The sequence below is a fragment of the Phyllobates terribilis genome, unplaced genomic scaffold (assembly GCF_046119375.1).
Source record: "Phyllobates terribilis strain yellow unplaced genomic scaffold, ASM4611937v1 Scaffold_1__5_contigs__length_1240528914, whole genome shotgun sequence".
In the NCBI taxonomy this organism is placed as follows: domain Eukaryota; kingdom Metazoa; phylum Chordata; class Amphibia; order Anura; family Dendrobatidae; genus Phyllobates; species Phyllobates terribilis.
Window position 1 is genome coordinate 6,125,185 of NW_027362761.1, and position 13,532 is coordinate 6,138,716.

Consider the following 13,532-nt stretch of genomic DNA (forward strand, 5'->3'; position numbering starts at 1 on the left):
TTTCAACAGGACAATGACCCCAAACACACCTCCAGGCTGTGTAAGGGCTATTTGACCAAGAAGGAGAGTGATGGGGTGCTACGCCAGATGACCTGGCCTCCACAGTCACCAGACCTGAACCCAATCGAGATGGTTTGGGGTGAGCTGGACCGCAGAGTGAAGGCAAAAGGGCCAACAAGTGCTAAGCATCTCTGGGAACTCCTTCAAGATTGTTGGAAGACCATTTCCGGTGACTACCTATTGAAGCTCATCAAGAGAATGCCAAGAGTGTGCAAAGCAGTCATCAAAGCAAAAGGTGGCTACTTTGAAGAACCTAGAATATAAGACATATTTTCAGTTGTTTCACACTTTTTTGTTAAGTATATAATTCCACATGTGTTAATTCATAGTTTTGATGTCTTCAGTGTGAATGTACAATTTTCACAGTCATGAAAATACAGAAAAATCTTTAAATGAGAAGGTGTGTCCAAACTTTTGGTCTGTACGGTATATGCTGGGGAAGGGGGAGGGGGAGGGGGACGTCAAACTGAATTCTTGCCCTAAGTTCCAGAAAACCTAGATACACCTCTGTTGCCATCAAACATGGTGGTGGCAGAATCATCACTGCAGTCTTTACACTAAGGCCCCAATTCATCAAGAATGCTGATCTTGATGTGGGGGTGGGGTAGAATGCGATGTGCAAAGTATTATGTACCTTCATGTGAAACAAATCTTACTCCAGCCATGGACTGGAGTAAGATTTCTGGCATATGGAACACTAACGCTCATCATTGACGAGCGGGGGTCGCACCACCCAGTTACACCTAAGTTCAGCCCATTTCGTCACAGCTAGGGAAAAATAGTGTGAAAACACCAAATGTTGCTAAATGATTGCAAAGTATCATGGTGCGCAAACATTTTGCAGCTTTTTACCACTACTGTGTGCAGAGCAGTTCTGAACCTTCACCCTCCTGTGTCACTAGCTCCAGCGGACATGTCAAGGTCACGCATCCGGTCTACAGCAGGACCAGCAGTCATACAAGAGTATCCCCCATTTACCAGTATCCAAAATGGCCTCCAGAGACTTCTCCAGAAGACTTGTACTGGGTAGAGAGCTGTGACGTCATCAGTGTGCGTCGGAAGCAGCGTGCCGCTCGCTAGGTGGACAGTAGAGAGAAGCATGATGATCTGCACGCGCTTGTGGGCTAGTAGCCGGTGGCTGGGGCTCGGAGCTGCCAGGGCTGCGCAGCGGAGAGTGTACATGGCCGGGAGGCAGCCCCGAGTCCCCCGCTCTTACACAGAGGTCGCATGCTCAGGCGCTGCTGGTCCCGGGCTCCGAGCAGTACGCAGCTATGGGACTCGGGGCAGCGGCGCATTCTCTGGGGACAGTGATGGGGGCAGCAGTGGAGAAGATGGTGCTGGCGGCGGGGCCGAAGAGGCAGCCTATGGAGCCCCCGTGGTGACCGCTCTCACGCCCCTCCTGGTGCCTGACGTGTTCCCCAATGTCCCTGTGATCCCGGTGTCCAGGAACCCCGTGTTCCCCAGGTTTGTCAAGATCTTGGAGGTGAGTGAGCCCCTGGCTGTGGTGTCACTGTGGGCATAGATGGAGGTGCTGCTACAGAGGGGGGCGCCATGGCGGGTATGTGCCAGCAATATGTAGACACAAGCCATTTTTGTGTGTGTGTGCGCTGTCACCAGGTATCACCATACAACCTGCATACGCCTTTAACCCCTTCCTGACCCACGATGCGGGTGATCAGATTTATTTGCTTGGACATCGTCGGTCTCGGGGTGCTGATGGGTCTCCATGGCTAAGCTTCATAGATCCCACATGCACAGTATACAGTACGAGCGAGTCCTAGTGGGACTGAAAAACTAAATGGAGTTATACGATAAAATGAAACCTTTCCATCGCCGCCTTTTTCACCATCCAAAATAACAGTTGGTAACACAACATCACTAGAAGTCCAGATAAAATATATTAAGCCATAAGGGGAACTTGGTCAAAATATAATATAATATAATATACCGCCAGAGATGCAGTTTCTCAGTCTCCTCACAACTTTAAAGACAAGACTCCGCACAGCTCCATCGACAGAGGAGTAAAGACGGTATGGGTCTCAGAAAAGAAGAAGCATTTTGCTAAGAGCGTTTTCAGCACAAACTCCACGAAACTAAAAATGGCGATTTCTATTGTCACTTCACTTAGAAGGATGTTCTTGTTTTCCAGTACATTATGTGCTAAAGTAAAGGGTGTCATTCCATAGTACAATTGCCCTGGGAAAAAACAGCCCTCATACAGCTATGGGGATGGAAAAATATATGTCATATGCCTGAGGAAAACCAAAAGTGCAAATTATGTGCCTGCAATTATGTGGTTAAATGGGGCTGTGTTCACACTGTATTTTTTCAGCTGTTTTTTTTTCTGCAGCAAGACCTGATATCTTGACAGGAAAGAAGCTCCATCAAAAACACAGGTTTTGGTGCGTTTTTTGCTGTATTTTTCAGGATCCCAAAGTGTCCCACCTCAGAAGCATGAACACAGGACCAATGCGAGACATATGTGAAACCATATTAACCAGAATTTCAAATGTAACAGTGGGGGGAGGTGAATAGTTTACCTAAGACACTGGCAGTGCATTGAGTTTGTAGGACACTATTTACTTTCACACTATGGGATCTGCCATTCAGTTGCACAGGTATTGTTCAATTTCAGACCTCCATGGGCCACAGGTATTCTTCAGTCTCACACCTAGCTCAGCCCATGTGTTCATTGTACACATCACTAATGTAAACTCCTAATCCAAGCTGCCATCTCAGGTGACCATGACAAGATGGTAAAATCACAAAAATAAATGAGTTTCACATACTGCTGTACTTGCTTTTATCGCTAAGAACGCAGCAAAACCTGATAGCTATATTCACACTGTGTTTTTTCACCACCCATTACTTCCAATGGGTAAAAAACGCTGAAAGAAGTGACATGCTCTATTCTGCCAAAAACCACGCAGAGCACAAAATCCTGATTAAAAAACAATGTGTGTGCATGAGATTTCTGGAAACTCATAGACTTTGCTGGTACTGTAATATGCAGCTGCAGATTTGCATAAAAAAAACACTGACAAAACCAATTTGTGTGAACATGGTCTTAGGCTTGATGGGGTTGGTGTGCTTACTTTGAAAATAATTACCAGTGTCATTATTTTATAAAGCTTTTCTCCTACTATTAAAATAAGCATCTTAGGAGTCCTTCCTAAGCGCTCACCACTCCAGTCTATTCATAAATGACCTCAGTCTGATCTTCCTGCAGTTTTTGCTGCAGATTTTCCACAGATTTCACCCTCTACATTGGAAAAAAAATGAAATCAGTGGTGAAAATCTGCAGTTCCATTCAGTTGACAGTCCTGATTTTTTTCCCCCAATGTGTAATTGCTTAGACAATAACTACATGTTTTCCCTACTTGAGTTCAGATTTGTTGTTCATTGACCTTGATTGCATCATTTTTATTATCAGCGCTTTCCTGACCTTGATGAGATAACGTTGGTCATCTCTCATAAACCTTCACTACATTTAATAGGGCTGTCAGTAAGGTGTCCAGATATAAGCAATTCAAGGACGATGAGTTTACTGCAGGCCTGGGCAATATTAGGTCACCAAGAAGGCTAGAGATTGGCCCTGGATTTTCTGCCTATATTCTCCTTCAGTTACTTTCACTTGGTGCCGAATTATCCGTCTTCAAATTAGAAAGGGTATGTGCTGTACCCCTAAATATGCTTGACTCAGGAAGTCTGCGTCTAGTGCAGACCTCAGCAAACTGCGGCACATCCATACCTTTGGCTGTTCCTGCCCATCCCATAGACCAGGACAGCCAAAGGTCTGGAAACAGTGGTCTACCACTATTGAGTTGAGGTAGTGTGGCACCGTGATGGCCCCCCACCTCCTGCCCACCAGCTCAATTTTAAAGGTATCCTCATCCTTAGTATGCAGATACAGTCAAACTGTACAGTAGAGCAAGGAGCTGCCTGCTTCATTTTCCATTATTCAGCCTGGATGTGAACGTATCAAAGCAACACGTGCAATGACATCACTAGATCCTGTGTGTGTGTGTGTGTGTATATATATATATATTTGTCAGTTAGTCTTTGTTAGGGGAAAGTGTGTGGCCATTGTACTGTGCGACTCCCCTTCGTGGGCGTTGTACTGTGTGTGTGGGGGACTGTATGGGTCATATCAATTTGTGGGGGCCACCATAGCGTGTGTGGTGGGAGCTGTTGATCAAGCTGCAATGACTGTATAAAAGGAATAGCATGATTTATAAAATGGAGTGAATTATATGGCTTTGATTAGCTGCAACTGTTAAGAATAATTAGCCCTATCATAACATGTATTAGCAGTAGCAGCCAGTCAAAATACTTACTGTAGTTCTGCTGAATATTAAGTGATAAGATTAATATATTATTTACAACCCCTTCGCTAACCCTGATGTAACTGTATATCAGTCAGGGTGCATGTACTGTATATGGATGGGCTCAGGAGCTGTGCCCGCTACATACAGAGCAGATTCTAGCTGTAATGCATAGCTGGCATCTGCTGTAACAACAGCGATCACTGCTATTTTAACCATTTAAATACCACTGTCAATTTCTGACATTGGCATTTGAATGAAACTATGCCAGTGCTTGTACGCTTCAGCTCTCATTGACCCCCCCCCCCCCCCCCCCCCTCATGGCAAGATTTATAGAGCTCTGATGGTATAGCATGGCAGTCAGGGGCTTGCTGAAGCCTCCCGTCGCCATTATTGCACTCCTTTTGAAATTCAGCCATAACCTGAGTTGAGCTTCAAAAGAGCCATCAATTTATACCATATACTGCAATACTGTGGTATTGCAGTATATTGTATAAGCAATCAAACAATCCCAGGTTTAAGTTCCCTAAGGGGACCAAAAAATAAAGGTGAAAAATAAAACATTTTACCATGTCCATAAGAGTCGAGGTTATCAAAATATAAAATAACTTAAACCATACATTAAACAGTGAAAACAAAATAAAAATGCCAGATTTGGATTTTTTTAGTCGTCGCAGCTCCCCCCAAAAATCCAATAAAAAGTCAACTCGGGACACAAAAAAGCCGCCCCCCCCCACACAGCTCTATCGATGGATAAAATTTCACATCTCAACTTGTAATTTTTATTTGGATGTGGTGAATGTAGTGACTGAGCCACTATTTGTTGGATATTCATTACCGTTGACAATCTCCACATTTCAGTGGTGGTTCATTGGATCTGCAGAGCTGAGCACATAATGGCTAAGTTGTACTACAGCACTGCTGTCGGCAGGGCTGTGGAGTTGGTAAGCCAAACCTCCGACTCCACGACTCCCTCATACACGGCTCATGTTTAAGTGATAAATTTACTGTAGCTCAGATTCATCTCAGCTAAAAGTCTAGACCCTTAGATCAGGAATAGGACAGACATTTATAGGACATTTCATAACTTTCCCAAATTCTTAGGAGTTGGAGTCGGTCCATTTTATACTGACTCCGATTCCGACTCCACAGCCCTGGCTGTCTGGGCAATGAGAATGTTGAGATATTCTGGGGGTCTTTTTTGTTTTTCATGAATTAGGGGATCTTCAGCATAGCTGAGCTGTGGCAGACCCCGACTGTCATGTTTTATTTCGTAGGGTCGTTAGGTGATCAGAGTGTGCTTGACAGACAGCGTTAGAGCTGCTAGAGGATGGATCCAGTAGCATTAGATAGGTAATGAGAGCACTGAGGTGTCAGAATAGCAGGGCGAGAGCTGTAAATGTAAAAATAAGTTGTATTGGCACACATGGATAATTGTATGTACAGAAAACTGAGACCGCTTCATCATTTTGGCAATAACCCTTTAATACTTGTATTATTCTTTTTCCAACGAAGGTCAAGAATCCTAATTTGGTGGCACTTCTGAGACGTAAAGTAAGGCTTGCCCAACCCTATGCCGGCGTTTTTCTCAAGAGAGATGACAAGTAAGTATGGTACTTTTATATTCTTCCACAAGAATTAACTACTTCCTTGTAAAAAGAGCTTTTTAAAATATATTGCATGAGACCATATAAATCTAAGAGTTTCTTCTATTATTGACTGTCATTTATATAATACTGGCCCTGCATATTTAGGCTACGTTTACATGCAGCAGTAATGCTTTAGCTTCTAACCGCTGCAACCCTGTACACCTGCACTGTTTTTCTGCACACTCACTTAGACTTGCATGATAACAGCTGTTTCACTTGCGAGAAGAAAGGGTATTCTCATGCTAGACAGCAGGAAATGAAAGGGAACCTGTCACCATGAAAATGCAGTCCAATATACATACACCATGTTCTTGAGCTGGAGCAGTGGAGGAAAATGATATATCGTTTTGTGAGAAAAGACTCAGTATAAGGCTGGGGTCATCAATCGTGCCAATTACGCTACTGTCACTCGGATCAAACGCTGTCAGTTTTAGCAAGTGTCAGCTTAGGGTGATCTGATTCTCTTGCATGAGAGAATCGCAGCACAGGTGCAGAGAAGACAGCTTAACGGAAACCTGTCAGCAGGAATGTCCATGTTAAACTAAAGGTATGGGCAGTATGGCGCTGTCATTTAACACATACCTGGTTTTTATTAAATCTTAAAGGGGTTGTCCAGTACTTTAGATTACCCCCCCCCTCCCCCCCCCCCAATGTATCCCCCCAGGGCCCCTAAGGATTTTTGTAATTAGCTTACGTTGCAGATACTGCCTGTGAGTGGCGCTATCACTTGCCGCTCACAGGCATCACGTGACCCCCGGCTGCAGCCGGCTGCGACATCCGCTGACGGCTCGATAAGTCCAGGCTGCAGCCAAGGGTCTCTCTCTTCTGCGTTCCATGGTGGATGCCAGGCTGTGGGTGGGGTTATCCCCACGCATCATACCCTGCATCCACCGCGCACTCTGCCTCTCCCCATTCATTAGGAAAGCACGCGGGGGATACTGGGTGTGACGCGGGGGGCAACCCCGCCCACAACCCAGCAGCTACCGCAGGGATCCCAGCGCTGAGTCACACCTCACTTGTCGTGACGTCAGCGTGGGGTCACTTGATGCCTGTGAGCGGCCAAGGATAGCGCCGCTCACAGGCAGAAAAAGCAACGCAAGGTATTTGCAAAAATCCTTAGGGGCTCCAGGGGGATACATTGGGGGGGTAATATAAAGTAATGGACAACTTCTTTAATGTTAAATTTCGGTTTCTTTCGTTTGGGTCTTGTGGGCGGGACTGTGGGTAGGGTCATCAGCTCAGAGGGCTTAGCCATGGCCCCTCCGCTGACTCTATTGCATCAATTTGAATTTCGGGTTGGTACCGTCTTAGCTGTGGGCGGCGCTCTCGTTTGTGGCGATCTCATTTTGCGCATGTGCCACCTCCATCGCCATTTTTCTGAAGACCGCGGGAGGTCGATCTGTATATGCGTCGACACTATTTTCATGAAGACTGCCACCAGCGAGAGTGCCGACCACAGCTAAGATGGCACCAACCCCAAATTCAAATTAATGCAACAGAAGGCACCGAAGGGGCCGTGGCTGAGCCCTCTGAGCCGATGACCCTACCCACAGCTCCCGCCATTAAGCACCAAAATTTAGCATTATGATTTAACGAAAACCAGGCTGCAGATTTTCAAACTAAAAGTATGTATTAAATTAGTATGACAGCTCCATACTGCCCATACCCTTAGTTTAACGAGGATATTCCTGCTGACACGTTTGCTTTAATTTCTCCATCGTGTGAACCTGCAGATGTTTTACTGCACTAGGATGAGATTCGAGTGCAGTCTGATGTTTCATACGCACTCATAGGATCACGAGCACCCATACAAGTCTATTATCAGATGCACTCACAGCATACTGCGATTTTTATTTATTTATTTTTTTCTCATGCAGAATCTGCATGTAAAAGGAGATGGACAAATTCATAAAGGCGGTCAGGGCCACTATGGGCATAGTCGAGTCTAAACCCGAGAAGTCAGTACAGGACATTGTTTGGAGGCTGAGATCAGTAGAGACGTAGGACATTTCCATCCAATGACAAGATATAGGCCCTAATTCAGTGGGAATGGAAAAGACCGGAGAAGAGAGGCTCCCTTCCCCATCGTTAAAGAGGAGATATCCTTTTGATGAGCCTTCCTCGTCTATCTGGGATAAAGCCCCAAAACTTGATGCGGCCGTAGCAAGAGCTTCTAAATGAACCTTACTCCCCTTTGAGGACATTACTTTCTCCCCTTGAAATTGAAGGATAAAGCGAACATCTTTCTTAGAGGTACATGGGAGACATCAGCTGGGGCCCTAAAACCAGCAGTGGCTGCAACATGTACGTCCAGATCTTTAATGATTTTGTTTGCTCGTCTAGAAGCCCAACTGAAAGACAAGGTGTCAAGAGACAATATTTTGGCCACTATCCCACTTATGTGAGGGGCAGCAGCTTTTTATCGGATGCTTCGGCTAATTCGGTGCGTTTAGCGGCAAGGTCAGCAGTCCTTTCGAATGTGACCCGTAGGACCTTGTGATTAACATGCTGGCCAGGGGACGTTCATGCCTGAGCAAAGCTGTTTGCCATTCCACTTGAGGGGGAACACCTGTTTGGCCCAGCTTTGGATGAGCTCTTGAAGAAGGCTGGCGACTCCAAGAAGGGATTTCCTAAGCTATTCAACCCTGCCTACAAGCGATCCATCAAGAAAAAGTTTACCCATGAGAAGCCCTCCAGAGAGCTGGATAGATGGGAGGACCAGAGAAGGAAAGGTAGAGGCTTCATGTTTGGAACCTCCTCCAGGATACCAAAAAGCCAGACCAATGACTTCCAGCCCAGGTGGAGGGCCAGGCTCTCCTCCTTCCTTGCCGGGGAAAGAATTTCGGGTAGCAGTTGGATTCTTGGCCTAATAAAATCTGGGTTAAAACTAGAGTTCCAGTCTACCCCGCACCAGAGGTTCGTGGTGACTTTTCCTTGGTTTTCTTCAGGAGAGCAACGAGCCCTAGAGGCTGAAGTCTCAGATCTGGTTCAGAAGGCTTGCTTCCCGCGTCGGAAAAGGGGTTTCACTTCTATGTTTCTAGTAAAAAAACAAAAAAAAAACGGATGGTTCTTTTAGGATGATAATAAATCTAAAGGGACTAAAAAAATTCATGAAAATTCAACCCTTCAAAATAGAATCTATAAGGTCAACAATAAAAACATTCTTCCCAGATTGGTTCATGGCAGTTTTAGATCTGAGGGATGCTTACTACCATGTGACCATACATATAGAACACCATCAATATCTCAGGGTTGCAGTAATCATTGGGGGGCTAATCAAGCACTTCCTATTCAAGCACTGGCCTATTTCCGAGAGAAGGAAGTATTGATTATCCCTTATTTTCTTGACTTTCTGGTGGTAGGCAATTTGGCCCGTCATTGCGCAGGTCAGCTGGAGGATGTGAAATCTACCTTAAAGAATTTAGGCTGGCTGTTGAATGTTAAAAAGTTAAGTAGAGTAGAGCCCCAAAAGATACTAGAATTTCTAGGGCTCCTGTTGAACTCAGAGGTGCAGGAGTGTAATTTCCCAGGCTATAAAATAGAAAAGATTCAGAGTCAGGTGTCAAAAGCCCTAAAGTTTCCCACCATGTCCCTTAGGAGCGCTATATCCTTCCTAGGCTTTCTAACCGCTTGCATTCTGTAAGTGTTGTGGGTCCAGTTTCATTCCAGAGCCTTGTAGAAGTATTAGAAAATGAGATTTCTTTTAAAGGGCACTTGGAATGGAGCATGACGTTATCACTGGAGTCGATGCAGTCCCTCCATTGGTGGCTGAATAAATCTAATTTGTCCAGGGGGGTTCCCTGGGTAAATAAGGTTACACAGGTGATCACCACGGATGCGAGTTCCATAGGGTGGGGGGCTTATCTAGAGGATGTAGCAGTCCAGGGGGTCTGGACAGGGGGCGAGAGAGCACTTTTTTCAAACTCAAAGAAGTTACTTACGGTAGAGCTGGCAGAGGAGACTCCTTGTATCCCTACAGGGGTCATCATGTCAGGATCCTCTCTGACAAACAGGTGTCAGTGGCCTACATAAACCACCAGAGGGGAACCAGATCCAGACCCTTAATGGAGATGACAGATCACTTATTCCAACTGGCAGAGAATCATCTCTTTTCTTTGACGGCTGTTCACATAAAAGGAAAAGAGAACATCAGGGCAGACTTCCTAAGCAGAAATCAACTAAGGCAATTAATTTTTAATTAAAATCTTTAATTAAAAAAGAGTGGAAAAGACCAGAAAGAAAGGGCATTTTATTCCTGAAGAAATAATACCCATTTGATGACCTGGTATGTTCCTTCTGGGAAAAAGCGCCAAAATTGGATGTGGCTATAGCTAAGGCCTCCACCTTCTTCAAAGGTTCATGGGAAGCCGCTGGGGGAGGGTTGAATCCCGCGGTAGCAGCCACTTGTATGGCCAGGTCACAGATGGTCTGGCTGGATCAGTTAGAAACACAACTAAGGGAAAAAAACGTCTAGGGATACTGTATTAGACTCCATCCCTTTAATGAAAGGAGCTGCTGCTTTTTTACAGATGCCTCTGCTGACTCGGTCATGTTAGCAGCTAGGGCAGCAAGTTTTCTAATGCAGCCCGGCGGGCCATCTAGCTTAAATGTTGGCCAGGAGATATCCAGACAGAGTCAAGGTTATGCTCCATTCCCTGTGAGGGCGAATTTTTGTTTGAGCCTACTCTTGACGATATCCTAGACAAAGCCGGGGATAATGAAAAAAACGCTTTCCTGTTCTGTCTAACAATTCCTATAGGAAATCTTTTCGGAGTAAGAAATGTGTTCATATGACCCCCCCCCCCCCCCAGGGACCAGGATAAGTGGGAAGATAAAAGAAGGAAGGCCAAAGGGTTCCTGTTCAGCAGACCCCCCCCCCCCCCCATGATAATAGAAAGCCCTCCCAATGAAGGTTTTCCCCGGTTGGGGGGAAGGCTATCCTTGTTTCTCCCGACCTGGGAATGAATATCAGCCCCTGGATCCTAAACATAATAAAATCAGGGCTGAAATTTCAATTCCCCGTCAAAATTTCATAGTGACTCCCAAAAGATCCTCAAACGAAGAGCAGCTAGCCTTAGAGCAGGAGGTTCTAAACCTGATAAAGCAGTCCTTCAAGAAGTTTCTGCCCAGGAAAAAGGCGAAGGATTCTACTCCCCTCTGTTCCTGAGGAGAAAACCGGATGGGACTTACAGGACAATTGTAAATCTAAAGAAATTGAACAAGCTGTTGAAGGTTCAAACCTTCAAAATTGAGTCAATAAAGAGGTCAGTAAAAATACTGTTTCATGACTGTTCTAGACCTAAAGGACACTTACTATCACGTCCCTATCCACAAGGATTATTAGAAGTTCCTCAGGGTAGCAATATCTATAGGGGGGTAGTCGAGCACTACCAGTGTACGGCTCTCCCATTCGGACTAGCCATAGCCCCAATGGTATTTACCAAGATAATTTCGGAGGTAACTGCACACCTGAGAGAGCAAGACGTACTAATTGTCCCATACCTGGACGATTTTCTGATAACAGGCAGGTCTTTCCAGCATTCCAAAGACCAACTAAGGAAGGTCATGGATTCCTTGATCAGCTTAGGTTGGCTTTTAAATCTGAAAAAATCCAGAACTGAGCTGAATCAAGTATAGGAATATCTAGGCATCATACTTGATTTTTTGAATCTAGTGTGTTGCCTCCTGGCAGGAAAGATTCAAAAGATTTTAGCTCAGGTTTCTCGTAAAAAGGATCACCCGTCGATGTCTCTACAAAAAGCTATGTCCCTCCTAGGTTCCATGACTGCCTGTTTTCTGGCCGTTCAATGGGCTCAGATACATTCCAGAGAGTTAGTGGGAAATTCTAGGAACCGAAAGCTTCCTAAAAGGGCATTCAGAAGGTCAGCTAACCTTGTCATCAAAAACCACGTTTTCTCTGGGATGGTGGATGAGGATGGACAATTTGACCCGGGGTATTCTGTGGGTGATTTCAGGCCATCAGATCCTGACCACAGATGCAAGCACCAGAGGCTGGGGGGCTCACTTGAACAAGCAGGTAGCCCAGGGGGTTTGGATAGAGGACCGGAGTTCAGCATCCTCAAACATGAAGGAGCTGCTAGCAGTGGAGTTCGCCCTTCTAGAATTCCTGGACATTCTGCAGGGTCACCACGTAAGAGTGTTCTCAGACAACCGGGACGTAGTAGCATACCTGAACCACCAGGGGGGTACCCGGTCCCGTCCTCTGATGCAAGTGGCAGAGACCATTTTTCAGTTAGCTGAAAGCAATCTGAAGTCCCTATCGGCCCTCCACATAAGGAGAATAGAAAATCACAGGGCAGTCTTTCTGAGCAGAACCCAGCTGAGACGGGGAGAGTGGGAATTTAACCAATCGCTGTTCAATCAGATCATAGAGATGTGGGGACGTCTTACCATAGACTTTTTCGCTAGCAGTTTGAACAGGAAAGTAGAGGCATCCTGCTCAATAGACCCCAAAGGGAGCCCCGTAGCGTTAGATGCCTTCTCGATACCATGGAATCTCCCTCTAGGCTACACTGTTTTTCCGATTGCCCTTATCCTGGCCGTTCTGAAAAAGATCAGAGAGGACGGAGCAAAGGTAATCTTAACAGTCCCCTTCTGGCCAAAGAGGACATGGTTTTCTTGGCTGAGGATGATGTCCATCTCCGACCCCTGGGTTCTTCTGGAACTTCCGGACCTTCTTTCCCAGGGGCCGGTTTGTCATCCTTAGGTAAAAAACTTGCACATGACAGCCTGGAATTTGAAAGGGCTCTCCTGAGCAAGAAAGGTTTTTCCCCAAATTTAATCTCCATGCTACTACAAAGTAGGAAACAAATAACCACCAGACTTTATGGGAAAACTTGGAGGAAGTTCCTTTCATCGTCAGGTTCCGGGTTGGATGGAGGGGTTTTGCTGTCAGCCATTTTAGAATTTCTGCAGAAGGGGTTTGAAAAGGGCCTGGCTACAAGTACCTTGAAGGTTCAGATCGCAGCTTTAGGAGACCTATACAACTACGACCTGACTAGAAATAGGTGGATATCTAGGTTCATCAGGGCATCGGCTAGATCTAAACCTTGCCCCTCTCGGAACACGCCTCCTTGGGATCTAAACTTAGTCCTCACGGCTCTAACCAAACCTCCTTTCGAACCTCTGGCGGACGCAACTCTGAGAATCCTATCCCTTAAAACATCTTCTAGTAGCTCTCACGTCAGCGCGTAGAGTCATTGATATCCTGACTTTATCTGCACGCCCTCCATTCACAAAAATCTTGGAGGATAGAGTTGTCCTTTAAAACAGACCCAGCCTACCTACTAAAAGTGTCATCATGTTTTCATAGGTGTCAGGAGATCACCCTTTTGCCCCGATCCCAAAAACAAGGGAGAAAGGGACTTGCATACACTAGACGTCAGAAGGTGCCTAATCCAGTACCTTGCTGCCACACAAGAGTGTAGGAAGAAAAGGTCTCTCTTTTGTGTGCTTTCAGGGATCTCGAAAGGGGCAG

The 13,532-nt window shown here is 45.6% G+C and overlaps 1 protein-coding gene across 1 annotated transcript in view; it reads left to right on the forward strand.

The window, feature by feature from the left end:
• The first annotated feature begins 1,081 nt into the window (after window positions 1-1,081).
• LONP1 (lon peptidase 1, mitochondrial) overlaps window positions 1,082-13,532 on the forward strand; it is a 213,826-nt gene continuing 201,375 nt past the window's right edge. The window contains exons 1-2 of the mRNA XM_073653197.1: window positions 1,082-1,543; window positions 5,901-5,989. Of these exons, the coding sequence (XP_073509298.1) occupies window positions 1,160-1,543; window positions 5,901-5,989 (473 nt within the window). The 5' untranslated portion in view covers window positions 1,082-1,159. The remainder of the gene's footprint in view (window positions 1,544-5,900; window positions 5,990-13,532) is intronic.